Below are 14,619 nucleotides of genomic sequence, written 5' to 3'. Positions count from 1 at the left end.
GTTTGGACTATGAATTCCCAGCAAGGTTGCTGGCTGCAGTTGTCTAAACTGGAAGTCTGTTACACTTCACACTGCCTGGCACTAACACTCCCCCCCCACATACAGATGGGAGAGGAGAGAGGGATCGATCTGCACTTCTTCCTCCCGCCCCCACCCCTCTGTGTCTGCCCACACTCTGATCCCTGGCACTGTGCCTCAGATAAGGAAATTGGGGGCCGGAAATTTGAAGCCCAGCAGCCTCAGACACATGGATTGAGAGGTAAAGGGGAACTCTGTGGATTCGGATGTAAAAGGGAAATCTGTGGATTCAGATGTAAAGGGAGCTCTGTGGACTCATATGTAAAGGGGAACTCTGTGGACTTGGCTGTAAAGGGGGGCTCTGTGGATTCAGATGTAAATGGGAACTCTGTGGAGTCAGATGTAAAGGGGGCTCTGTGGATTCAGATATAAAGGGGAACTCTGTGGATTCAGATGTAAAGGGGAACTCTGTGGATTCAGATGTAAAGGGGAGCTCTGTGGACTCAGATGTAAAGGGGAGCTCTGTGGACTTGGCTGTAAAGGGGGGGGGGCTCTGTGGATTCAGATGTAAATGGGAACTCTGTGGAGTCAGATGTAAAGGGGGCTCTGTGGATTCAGATATAAAGGGGAACTCTGTGGATTCAGATGTAAAGGGGGCTCTGTGGATTCAGATATAAAGGGGAACTCTGTGGATTCAGATGTAAAGGGGAATTCTGTGGATTCAGATGTAAAGGGGGCTCTGTGGATTCAGATATAAAGGGGAACTCTGTGGATTCAGATGTAAAGGGGAACTCTGTGGATTCAGATGTAAAGGGGAGCTCTGTGGACTTGGCTGTAAAGGGGGGGCTCTGTGGATTCAGATATAAAGGGGAACTCTGTGGATTCAGATATAAAGGGGAGCTCTGTGGATTCAGATGTAAAGGGGAACTCTGTGGATTCAGATGTAAAGGGGAACTCTGTGGATTCAGATGTAAAGGGGAGCTCTGTGGATTCAGATATAAAGGGGAACTCTGTGGATTCAGATGTAAAGGGGAACTCTGTGGATTCAGATGTAAAGGGGAGCTCTGTGGACTTGGCTGTAAAGGGGGGGCTCTGTGGATTCAGATATAAAGGGGAACTCTGTGGATTCAGATATAAAGGGGAGCTCTGTGGATTCAGATGTAAAGGGGAACTCTGTGGATTCAGATGTAAAGGGGAACTCTGTGGATTCAGATGTAAAGGGGAGCTCTGTGGACTTGGCTGTAAAGGGGGGGGCTCTGTGGATTCAGATATAAAGGGGAACTCTGTGGATTCAGATATAAAGGGGAACTCTGTGGATTCAGATGTAAAGGGGAACTCTGTGGATTCAGATGTAAAGGGGAACTCTGTGGACTCAGATGTAAAGGGGAACTCTGTGGATTCAGATGTAAAGGGGAGCTTTGTGGACTCACATGTAAAGGGGGACTCTGTGGGCTCTGATGTAAAGGGGGACTCTGATGTAAAGGGGGACTCTGTGGGCTCTGATGTAAAGGGGGACTCTGATGTAAAGGGGGACTCTGTGGGCTCTGATGTAAAGGGGGACTCTGATGTAAAGGGGGACTCTGTGGGCTCTGATGTAAAGTGGGACTCTTGTGATTAGCTTCATATGATTAGAAATGTTATTTAATCACAAAGTATAGTTATAGTTTATACTATAAACACATTGCTGCGCTCCCAAGCTGTTGGGTTTTTGGTGCAGACAAGGTGACACCCCTGGCGCTGTGAAATAATGCAGCGCGTCCCTCCTGTATTGCAGTGTGAATGGGGCTCATAGAAAACCTTTGTTTTTAGGGTGACTGACATCCTTTGAATGTGGAAGGCCAGTCACTGCACTGTGTGTGGGTCTGATGATCACTTCCTGGTTGTTTACAAAACAGGAAGTGGGTGGAAATCTCCTCAGTGGGACATAAATAGCAAACTAAAACCAGGGATGGGATTGAAATCCTCAAAACACAAAGAAATGATTGACTTTCGGCCCTTTATTTCGAGGTTCTCGTGGCAGAGACTGAATAGAATGACGTTTTGTTTCCAGGGAGGGCTGAGGGGGAAGCCTCCTGCTCAGGCGGTGATCGGCGTTGGAAGGGTTAACCCCGGCGGGCCATTATTTGTCAGGGGGCGGCTGCGGAACCACGGCGGGTGTGGTTTAGTGGGTGACGTCAGCCAGGAGGAGGGGCTGCCCGCTTCCTTCCTCCATCGGATAGAGCTGCTCGGGACACCGGTGGGAGCTTCCGTTTTCTTGTGGAACGTGCGGGCGGGGGACGGAGCGCCGACAAGCCGAGTGTAGCGGACGTCCAGCTGGGATCAATGTGTGATTGCTGACAGCTCGGGATCATGGCGGCGATACGGCTCGTGTTCCTGCTCTCCTGGGCGGCCAGTTCGGGAGGTGAGAGAGCGGGGAAGGGGAGGGAGGGGGAGTCCGGGGCCCCTTCAGTCTGATGGCAGCCCGGCTATCCCAGGAGGAGGCTGCAGCGTGTGTCCGGTGATGACAGGTCCGCTCCTCCGGGCACATGGCCATCCATCCAGCCCTCTGTCCCGGGGCTGTACTGCCTGTCATCGGAGGGATGCCCTCCATTCTTCTCTATACTGATTGGAACCTTTGTTGTGATGTGTGTACACCATAAACACGGAGCACATGTGTGTGTCATAGAGCACCGATCACCCCTCCCTCTTCTCCACAGCCCTCCATTGTCTGTGGGAGAATGGGGATCCGGAGTGGGGAGGGAGCAGGTGCATCAGGGCTTGTGTGTCTATTACATGGTCACAATAGACCTCATTGGCTGGGCACTGTGTATGTCAGAGATATTGATTGGCCAGGGTAGATCCTTCACTTGTGGGGCACAATACCAGGGGTATTGGTCAGAGTAGACACCCCCTATTGGTTAGGCACATTGTGTACATCGGAAGTATTGATTGGCCAGGGTAGATTCCCCTCCCCTTTCATTGGCTGGCCACTGTGTGTACATCAGAAGTATTGATTGGTCAGGGTAGATTCCCCTCCTGACCGCATTGGCCGGGGCACATTGTGTACATCAGAAGTATTGATTGGCCAGGGTAGAATCCCCTCCTGCCCTCATTGGCCGGGGCACATTGTGTACATCAGAAGTATTGATTGGTCAGGGTGAATCCCCTCCTGCCCTCATTGGCCGGGGCACATTGTATACATCAGAAGTACTGATTGGTCAGGGTGAATCCCCTGCACTGTGGGGTTGATTTATTAAAGGCAAATCCATTGCACTAAAGTGCAACTGCTCTAGATCTAAGGGGAAGCTCTGCTGATTTTTATCATCCAATCGTGTGCAAACAAAAATGCTATAATATTATTATTTTTTTAGTAGTGGTTTTTTTTTTTCCTTGCATGACCCCCCCCCCCCCCCCCCCCATAGATCTACAACAACTGCACTTGCCTTTAGCAAATACACCCACCCCCCTGTGTACATCAAAGGTATTGGTAGGATAGATATCCCTTCTCCAATTGGCAAGGCACTGTGTGTACATCAGATGTATTGATTGGTCAGGGTAGATTCCCCTCCTCATTAGCTGGGCATTGGGGGGGGTGTGTGTGTGTAATATTAGATGGTCAGGCTAGATTTCCCTCCCCATAGCCTGGGCACTGTGTCTACATCAAAGATAGATTGGTCAGGGCAGATTCCCCCACCCCCATTGACTGGCAGCTGTGTGTGCATCATAGGTATTGGATGGTCAGGGTAGATCCTCCCACCAGCTGGTCATTCTTCATATGCAAAGCATTGGCTGGTGGGGCAAGATACTTCCCTTCCGGATGGTCAGGGTAGATCCCTCTACCAGCTGGGCACTGTGTGTCACGCATTGCATTGTCTCGGTACATCACCCAATTGGTTGGGCACTGTCTGCATCAGAGGCATTGGATGAACTGGGCAGAGCTCTCTGTTGGCTGGGCACTGTCTCTGTTTAGATCCCTCAGCTGACTGGTCATGGTCAGGGGTATTGGCTGGTCAGGGTAGCATGCAGGGCTCTGTGCCATTGTGCTTATATCAGAGATATTGGATGGTAAGACCAGCAGGTATCTGTAAAGATCCCTCAACTGGCTGGTTCCAGTATCAGGGATTGGAGGGTCTAAATAAATTTCCAACCCCCCCCTCTTTCTCTGGCTGGGTACAGTGTATATATCAAAAACTATCTGTATTCAAAACTGGAAGGTATTGCATGGTCAGTGCCCCCACAGCTGGGCACTGTGCCAGTATGAGGCTTTGGATGGTCAGGGTAAGTCCTATTTTGGCCTGGCACAGTATGTACATCAGAGGCATTGCACAGTCAGGGTAGATCCTTCTGTCAGCGGGGCACTTTGTGTATATGTGCATTTTGGAGGCAGCTTCTAACCTCCGCTTCTTCAATTAAGCTTTGGCAGTAAAGCCTGGAAGCTGCTTGGTGTCTATGCAGAAGTGAGCCTGATTTTTGCACTCTCCAGACTTGGTAAATAAAGCCCTGTGAGTATATCAGAGACATTGGCTGGTCAGGGCAGTTCTTCTTGCTGGCTGGACACTGTGTATATAGTTCCATTGGCTGGTTGGGGGTAAATCCTGGCTGGGCACTGTGTGTATATCCGAGACATAGATGGTCGGGGTAGTTCCTCATGCTGGCTGGGCACTGTGTGTATATCGGACATTGGCTGGTCGGGGTAGATCCTCATGCTGGCTGGGCACTGTGTGTATATCGGACATTGGCTGGTCGGGGTAGATCCTCATGCTGGCTGGGCACTGTGTGTATATCGGACATTGGCTGGTCGGGGTAGATCCTCATGCTGGCTGGGCACTGTGTGTATATCGGACATTGGCTGGTCGGGGTAGATCCTCATGCTGGCTGGGCACTGTGTGTATATCGGACATTGGCTGGTCGGGGTAGATCCTCATGCTGGCTGGGCACTGTGTGTATATCAGACATTGGCTGGTCGGGGTAGATCCTCATGCTGGCTGGGCACTGTGTGTATATCAGACATTGGCTGGTCGGGGTAGATCCTCATGCTGGCTGGGCACTGTGTGTATATCAGACATTGGCTGGTCGGGGTAGATCCTCATGCTGGCTGGGCACTGTGTGTATATCAGACATTGGCTGGTCGGGGTAGATCCTCATGCTGGCTGGGCACTGTGTGTATATCAGACATTGGCTGGTCGGGGTAGATCCTCATGCTGGCTGGGCACTGTGTGTATATCAGACATTGGCTGGTCGGGGTAGATCCTCATGCTGGCTGGGCACTGTGTGTATATCAGACATTGGCTGGTCGGGGTAGATCCTCATGCTGGCTGGGCACTGTGTGCATATCAGACATTGGCTGGATGGCGTAGATCCTGGCTGGCACTGTGTGTATATCAGACATTGGCTGGTCAGGGTAGATCCTCCTGCTGGCTGGGCAGTGTGTGTGTATGTCAGGAGAGGACAAGCTGCTCCTGTGTAGGAGAGGATTGCTGCAGACTTCCCAGCACCCTCCTCTGTAGGCGGTTGGTGGGGGGAAAATAAGAAAAGATGGAGGGATTGAGGCGTTGCAAGACCTGGAGACAACGGTGGATCCGCTGGATCTGTTTTTGTTGTCGCTTTCTCCCCCTCCCCCTTCCTCCTCTCACTTAGCTACAAGCAAGCTGGGATTCACATTTAACCCATTAGTCTCCTTATCCTGGCATGACACCATCATAGAATGGAGATGCTGGCTTTGTTGCTATGTGAAGACAGCTGAGGATCAAGTTCTTATTTTTCGTATTTCTTTTTAATCTGTGACCTCCCGAGTCCAGGTCACCGATTTATGTTTATGTATGTGATGTAGGCCATGTTTCTATGATTCTATAGCTGGCATATGATAGCAATACATGGAAAGCAGTCTGGATGGGGCTGTCATTCCTCGGCTCACCTCTGCTGCAGTCTATTCTCAGCTAGTGTCATGTTTTCTGGCTTACACATACATATATTGAAATGATTTTCTTTCGTTATGACTTGATATGTTTGGTAACTGCGGTAAGATCATTTCCTCTGAAATATGATGCGCTGTAACAGATGTTGCGCTATTACACATTATGCAACTGAAAACATGGCCTCAGGGCCTAGAAACTGACAGTTACTGCCCTTCAGTCACCGACGCACCTTTTTTATTTTATCAGTGTGTCTAAATGAGTGCAGTTTGTTTTTTTACTATGCCAGTGATCTGATAGAAAATCTTCTCTGGAAAAGCATGAACATGTCCGGTGTAATACTTCCAACCAAAAGCAAACGTTTTGTTTCTATTGCAGCTCAACCATTGTTAGATGTGATGGCTGCATTTGTTTTTTATTATTAATAATAATATTAATAATAATAATAATTTATTATTATTTATTTTTATTTTTACCCGGTAAAATGGCCAATAAGTATGTTGGTTTTTCTATGTTCTGCAGATGTAGCAGTTAGAGGGTTGAGACAAACCATTTACTACCTTACTGTAGAGCACCCCCTAGTGATCAGCAGATGAACTGGATTCCCCAATCCTGCACAGCCCGCCACACAATTTTCATAGGCACTCCAGAATTTGGAATAACAGTCCATGACTTTGTTTTTGTTATTTGCGGGTTATTAACTTTAACTTCAGCGTCATTCTTCTTATATACAGTCTCTATATACAGCTTCAAATTTTTCTCCAGCATACGCTCACTTGTTCCAGCTATGTCACACTGATGATTGACAGCATCCAGTCAAACGTAGCAACAGCCAATTACAAACAGGGACCCGAAGCCCCAAAGAGGTCTCCAAACTATGGCCCTCCAGTTGTTCAGGAACTACAATTCCCATCATGCCTAGTCATGTCTGTGAATGTCAGACTTTTACAATGCCTCATGGGATGTGGAGGGCTGGAGTTTGGAGATCCCACTTGTAGAACATTAGTGACATGGCATGGCTTATGGCCAGTTTATGAGGTAAGCTCTGCCCCCTGCTAGACCACACCTGGGTATTGGCCGAGGTCTCATAAATCAGGGCTCGACAAACCCCGGGCGCCAGATCGCATTGGCGACTAGAATTTGTGATCTGGCGCCTGGGGCAGCACAGCGGGGGTATCCTGTCTCCTTCCACCCCCCCCCTGGCGTGATCGTGTCGGGCCGCGCCGCCGCCGGCCGGTAATTGAGGCCGCGGCTTTGAGGCCTTCTGTGGTCCTATGTTTAGTTCTGTAATCTGGCGCCATCTAGTGGTGGCTGTTGGTATGACAGCCAGCGATGCTAATGAAGCTTTCACTGCCCACCCATCTCACCTTTACTTAGAATAAAAAAAAAATGTGTGTGTGTGTGTGTATATGTATATGTATATGTATATGTATATGTATATGTATATATATATATATATATATATATATATATATATATATATATATATATATATATATATATATATACATACATACATACATACATACATACATACATACATACATACATACATACATACATACATACATACATACATACATACATACATACATACATACATACATACATATATATATATATATATATATATATATATATATATATATATATATATATATATATATATATATATATATATATATATATATATACATATACACATATATATATATATATATGTGTTTAGGAGTTCTAACAACCTAGAGAATAAAATGGTGGTCGTTGCAATACTGTCTGTCACACCGTATTTGTGCAGCGGACTTACAAGCGCATTTTCGGGGAAAAAGTCTTATTTTTTTAATTAAATATAACAGTAAAGTTGGCCCAATTTTTTTATATTGTGAAAAATAATGTTACACCGAATAAATTGATACCCAACATGTCACGCTTCAAAATTGCGTCCGCTCATGGAATGGCGACAAACTTTTAGCCTTTAAAATCTCCATAGGCGACGTTTAAAAAATTCTACAGGTTGCACGTTTTGGGTTACAGAGGAGGTCTAGGGCTAGAATTATTGCTCTCGCTCTACCGAACGCAGCGATACCTCATGTGTGGTTTGAACACCGCTTTCCTATGCGGGCGCTACTCACGTATGCGTTTGCTTCTGCACGCAAGCTTGGCAGGACAGGGCGCATTTAAAACATTTTTTTTTTTCTTATTTTAACTTTTTATTTTTTCACGGTGCTTTTAAAAAAAAAAAATTGTCACTTTTATTCCTATTACAAGGAATGTAAAAATCCCTTGTAATTGAAAAAAAACAGGACAGGTCCTCTTAAATATATGAGATCTGGGGTCAGAGAGACCTCAGATCTCAAATTTACACTAAAATGCAATAAAAAAAAAAAAAAAAAAAAAGTCATTTGAAAAAAAAATAATCAAAAAAAAAAAATGTCCCTCTAAGAGCTATGGGCAATGACATGGAGACAGGTGGGGGGGCCGCGCTATCCTCCCCTCACTCGTCTCCATGTCAGGCCAGGGACAGGTCTGGATTGCCGTTACCGACCTGGCTCCTAACTTTTTTAGCTGGCTCCTAGATTCCAAGCAAATTTGTCAAGCCCTGTCATAAATATTCCAGGCAGCTCCTCCTAACCCCTTGCCCACTAGCTCTAGAACGTTCTCCAATGTCCCAGAAACAGATGGAGGCACCAGAGGATTTGTCAAGGCTGGATGACTCATCCTGAGTCCCTGACCCAGATTCCATGGCTCACTCTACTTCTAGCACACACTAGAGGGATCTACATTGCCATTTACAAACCTCATCCAAGAATTAGGAGAAATCTGTGTGCAAGGGACAAGGCCGAAACGCAATATTCAATGCCCGTGATCTTGGGGCTCTCAGGCGGCACGTCATTAAAAACCGGCATGAGTCTAATGGATTTCAATTCATGGACTCAGGAATATTTGCAAAAATCGCTGTCTGTGAACATAGGTCACCCTGCCATGCAAAAATGCAAGGTAAAGCTTTATCATGCAAAGAATAAAACACCATAGCCAAACATGATCCAGAAACGCTGCTTATCTAACCACTTCAGCCCCAGCCAATTTTGACACTTCTCGCATATATGTAAAAATCTACTTTTTCTAGGGGAAAAAGTTACTTGGAGCCCCCCCAAATATATATTTTTGAAAGCAGAGGCCCTAAAGAATAAAATGGTGGGTGTTTCAATTTTTGCAACAAAATAAAATGGTGAGTGTGGTATTTGCGCTGCGGTTTTTCAAACAGTAAGTACATTTTGATGTATTTTCGTGCACATAAACACAATATGATACCCATTTTTTTGGTAAAATATAAAAGCTGTTACGTCAAGTAAATAGATACCAACATGTCACGCTTTAAAATCGTGAATGCCCATGGAATGGCAACAAGCTACGGTACATTAAACTATCCATTGGGAACTCTTTAAAAAGCCTTTACAGGTTTACTACTTTAGATTTACACAAGAGGTGTCAGTTCCGGTTGCTGCTCTTTGCTCAAACATGCTGGCAGCAGGGTGAGCTGAGAACACCCCTCCTCCCTCCCTCCCTGAAGATTCCTGTGATGTATGACCTCATTTGCCTGGGCAAAAAAACAAACAAACAAAAACAAACAGGAAGTAATTGAAGAAATGTAAAAAAACTTTAAAACCAGTAAATGAGATGCTTTCCTATCTATTTACTAATCCTTGCCACGTGATGATTAAAAAATGCTCAATGTTGTTGATTGGGAGAGTGAAGTGTCACTTTAATGTTAATTTTGCCAAGCAGCGCTGTACATAGTTGGGGTCCAGTGTTTCAGCAGTGGTGTGGGGAGGTATCTCCTCCCAGCTGCCTGTCGATCATCTTCTAAAAAGCGATCTGCCACAGATTGCCTTTCAGAGGGGTGTCAATGGCTCATGTATGTGAGAACAAGCCTTTGTGATTCTCGGTGAATGTGAAAATACTGTGTACCTTGCAGCATGTGAGCTGTTTAATTGGGTTCAGCCAATATGATGTTGCAGTATACTTTCACCCAGCATGAACTCGCCTAATGTCCCCGAAGGTTTAGTAACATTGTTTCTTTTTTCCTGAATAGTTTACCTGATTTCAGCCTGTCACAAACTTGAAAGGTCCTTGGCAGCAGCGTGCTTCAAAGAGAGCATCTGTAGAATGACCTGGCACAATGTACAGGAACAGCGGGGGCCTGAAGTTGCAGGATGAAAAGCAAAGGCATGGATGGAATGCATCGCTTAAAATATATTGTGTCGAATAATATGTAGCCGCTTGGATGCACCTGTTTGAGCATAGCAAAAGAGCACATTTTCGGGCATTTTAGGGCTTGTTCACATCGGATGTATTGGCTATGCTGGCTGCTGTTTCTGCGCAGCCCCAATGCATATTGACCAAGGTGAAATGCCTTGTGTCCTACAGTATGTTTCCTATGGTGTGCTCTGGAAAAAAAAGTACTGCATGTAGTATTATTTATTTTCAGCACGTCAGATTGCAATGCTATTGCAGTCACCCCATTGTACACATGTCAACTGATGGCTCAACTTGGGTACAACCACCCTGCCCATACTTAAATTTTTTGAATAACGGCCAGTCCGAGCTGTACCAGCTGAGATTTGATCCATCTATGACCACATTTAGTTTCTTTTGGATAGTTGAAGTTGGCTGGTTCTGGTTAAACATTCAATAATGGGTGGGTGGGTTAGGAACAGGTGGCTGAGCTGTGGTTTTTGCCCATACACCTAATAAACATGGTGGCTGATCGGGTTTGTTAACATAGTCATAGCCGCGATGCTTCAGAAGGTTGGCAATTTTTAACACTCCATTTCAGGTCTGATGGGCAGCACAACCTGTCACTCATCCATTAAACATAACAGGACCATGCTGTAACTGTTTGACTGTAGTGACGGCATCTCTGTAGCTTTGTATCATTTTCTGAATGCCTAAACCAGCTACAAACCACTTTGAAAAGTAATCCATTGTGGGTCATTTTTTCATGAAGGGGGGGGGGGGGGGTTGGTAGAACCTATGAAATAAGGGACTGTCATGCCCCAGTATAAAAGCAAGACTACATCAAACCAGCATTCTGGCCAAGTGAACTCCAGATTCTATCAAAAAACAATGTATTCTACATTTTGTATTATCTAACTATGGGCAGATATTTAGTCATGCAGACCCCAGAGACTATGGGTGGCTCACATAGAGAGGGGTATTTCTGCAGAATAAGTCAGATCTTGTTTAGGACGGTTATTAGATCTTGCTGTGATCTAGTGACATTGTCTCTTAGCGAGAACATTGCTTTGTAAAGCGTGCAGGTTTGCTTGGAGAGAAGGGCCTTTATCTGGTGTTGGATCTCTGCCTCGTAGGCACGCCTTTCCCTTGGAAATAGATTTTTAAAGGCGTTGTCCTTTACTGCTAGAATCACTCCTTTTTGTCTTTCCATTCAGTAAAAGGTTTCTGTAGATTTTGCTCAGAGCAGTGTTCTTTGTTTATATTTCGGTGACTAATTTTTTATATTTGGATAATCTATTCTCAGTTCCTGATCTAGGAGTGTTTTGTTTAGCTGTACTTTCCAGTGATCTCATGTCATACACTTACTGTCAGTGCATTGATCATGAACACATTTCAGGAAGTCACTTACTCAGCGGATAAACCTGACATGTCCACAGATTTTATTGAACCGCCTGAAAATACAATGGGGTTTTGTGGTTCCTTATTTGTTGTTTTTGTGTGGGCTTTTTTTATTTAATTTTTTTTTTTTTTTAAGTATGAGTATTGTGGACAGTTGGGGTGTACAGCTTATCTGCTGAATGAAAACAGTTGTGTGTGTGTGTGTGTGTGTGTGTGTGTGTCAAATTCCTTATCACAGATTTTCTAATTTGTTGGAATTTTTTCAAATTCCAGTGTTAGAAAAAGTTAAAACCGGTTCACTCTAGTGTGATGGCAGACATCACACGTGATATGAAGCACATTGGTGTGCAGATCACATGCTATGCAAAGTCAGCCCTAACTGTGTGGCTGAATTTGCATCGCATTTGGACCAAACTCAGGCAGGACCTCCCCCAAAGCCCCCCCTTTTTTATTTATTTATTTTTTTCCCCCCGGCCCTCATCCGGATCACATGGGTGTTCGCACCCATGTTAGCCAACTTCTGCAAACTGTCGTTAACTTGACATGCAATCACTTTGCATGAACAGGTTTTCGATTTAGTTAGCAGATTTGCAGCAAATTCGCTGTGAATTCGCACTTTCTAGTGTGTGAACAGGAGGGGAGTGAAGAAATGAGTGATAACATTGAATTCTGCTTTCACACCTGAGCATTGTGTTTTTGAGTGCTTGTGTACAGCGCTCTTAAAGCATTTTTGAGCTTTATATTTTTTTATTTGCCAATAGAGAGAAAAAAAAAATCTATTTCAATTGGGCTTTTTATTTTTTTTTATTTAATTATTTATTTATTTATTTTTTGCATTTTCATCTGCTTTTATTTAATGTATAACAACAAGCTAGAGGCAAAACCCCTTTGGTTTGGAGAGGGATTAGAACACCTGTCAGTTTTATTGCTGCCTGTGCCCTGTTTGCTGTGTTTGTTTTTTTATAATTGAAAGGTAAAAGAAAATCCCAAATTTTGTGTTGTCCCCAGAAAAGTAAGAGGGGGAAATTTTCCAATGGGGACAATAGTTCTGGTCCCCAAGAGATTCCTTTCATTTGCAGGGATTTCCTCTCACTTTCTGTTTTTGCTATGGGGTGGGAAGTGAAGGTACAATACCCCAATAGGACAAATATGTCAATAAAACTATAACCCTCCCTTACTTGATCCAAAATTGGGGGGGGGGGGGGGGGGGGCTATAGTTCTACTTTAATATATTGTATAATAATTGAGTTAAAGGTTAGGGGGCTTATTTTATTTTGGTAGGAGGGTTTAATTTTGGGGTTTGATTATTTTTTAAATTTTTTTTTCTCGAATAATAATTGCGTTTTAATTTCCGTGTAACAAAAAATGTTTAAAAAATTTACCAATACGCCCGATTTGCGCTACAAAAACTTTATTTTTTTGAGCTTCTGGCATTTGGCTTCAGGCTTTCTCCTACTTGTAGTGAAGATGTGTACCAACTCAATAGAGAATAATTGTGTGGTGTGTGTGGTTTTTTTTTTTTTTTTTTTTTTTTTTTTTCCTCCTTTCAGCATTTTGGAGTTTTGCGCTACGAGCTACAAAATGCTGAGGTCTAAATGAAAGATTAAAACACAAACTAAAAAAATGTACTTGCCTGCTTCCTTAGGTCCCCTGCAGGTGGTCCTAGCTCCTCCCTCCCTACCAAGTGCCTCCAATAGCAAGCCTCTTGCTGTAGGGGTACTTGAGCAGGCTTGCTCCTAAGCCATCTATTCACAAACAAAACACAGCCCCCTTCTGCTCTCTCCTCATTGGTTTACTGGCTGCGTTTGACAGCCACAGGAGCCAATATCTCCTGTTGCTGTGTGAGCCAATATGGAGAGAGGAGAGGGACCCAGGAGAGATGCTGATCTCATGCACATCACTGGATAGAGATGGGGCTCAGGTAAGTATGGGGGGGGGGGATGCAGCTGAAGGTATTTTAACTTAATGCATGAAGTTAAAAACCTTGAGCCTTTAGAACCATTTAAAAATGTAGCATTATATAATTGTATTTGTTCTTCAATCTGCTCCATGAAATAGTATCGGCTTAGTAGCGTTTGGCTTTTTTTGGCATCTTATTGAATAGTGTTTGTTTAGAAAGGGCAGGTATTTGAAAAGAGCTTTGGCCTTGATTTGTTGTATGATACGGTATCTGCTACACCTTTTTTGTTAATGTCGGTAGAGGTATCGAGTATAAATTTCATATGCACCAAAAAATATTCAAACTTTCTAGAGTGATGAGAACTATACACACCTATTTGGTCCACTGGCTTCTGCATGGGCCGTTGATCTCTGAGATGAATTTCCATAAAGTCTAGAATGAGCAAATGTTATTGCTTTTAACGTGGAGGTTTGTTGAGATGCAGTGGGAGTTGGATCACATTTATAGCTGAGCTGAAGAGAGTAATAAACTAAATCTTAATGATGCATTGTCTGCAGCGCTGTGTGTTTGGGTCCTGTTTCCTATAAAGTGATTTATATATTGTGTGCAGCAAGAAGGCCGCTTCTAATGTAGTACACGTGACTGCTGTACACATTGTTTAGCTCACCCACACATGGATTCAAGGTAAAATATCAGCACAGACATTGTGAGACTGCTAAAAGACTTGCCTACTCCCTCATAATTTTTAGCACAGGGCACATCTTTTGTTCACTGTTTGAAATGAAATTGAAATGAAATGTGCTTCCGACAGTCGTTTTTTTATTTATTGACTTCTTTACAATGTTGCGCATTACAGCTGTACTACATACTTTTTTTTTTTCCTCTCCCATGTGCCATTATGGTCTTTTTAAAATCCTACTCCCCATTTTGCTGAATTGGCCAACTGTGGTTCTAGGAGTGTTTTATAGGCTGTGTATTGTACTGTCCCTTTTTTTGAGGCTTTGGGTACTGAGTGCTTTATGTTCTTTGAATAAAGCTAAAGTATGTGTTCTTGTTGAATTGTAGCCATACTGATAGCTCTATCTCTCATTTCTCACAAAAGACACTCCACCCATCTCATTTTTGATTTTGTAAATCTCTTTTCATGTGACAACACTGAAGAAATTACACTTT

At 44.1% G+C, this 14,619-nt stretch overlaps 1 protein-coding gene across 2 annotated transcripts in view; it reads left to right on the top strand.

Moving 5' to 3' along the window:
• Window positions 1-2,192: 2,192 nt before the first annotated feature.
• ADAM10 (ADAM metallopeptidase domain 10) overlaps window positions 2,193-14,619 on the top strand; it is a 256,301-nt gene continuing 243,874 nt past the window's right edge. Inside the window, exon 1 of one of the 2 annotated variants that reach the window (XM_077471107.1) lies at window positions 2,193-2,419. In XM_077471107.1, the coding sequence (XP_077327233.1) occupies window positions 2,368-2,419 (52 nt within the window). In that variant the 5' untranslated portion in view covers window positions 2,193-2,367. The remainder of the gene's footprint in view (window positions 2,420-14,619) is intronic. The other variant, XM_077471108.1, reaches the window with a different exon arrangement.

Source organism: Lithobates pipiens, unplaced genomic scaffold (assembly GCF_037356315.1).
Source record: "Lithobates pipiens isolate NorthernLeopardFrog02 unplaced genomic scaffold, aLitPip1_a1.2 Scaffold_8, whole genome shotgun sequence".
Classification (NCBI taxonomy): Eukaryota; Metazoa; Chordata; class Amphibia; order Anura; family Ranidae; genus Lithobates; species Lithobates pipiens.
This window is presented reverse-complemented; position numbering and strand designations above follow the sequence as displayed.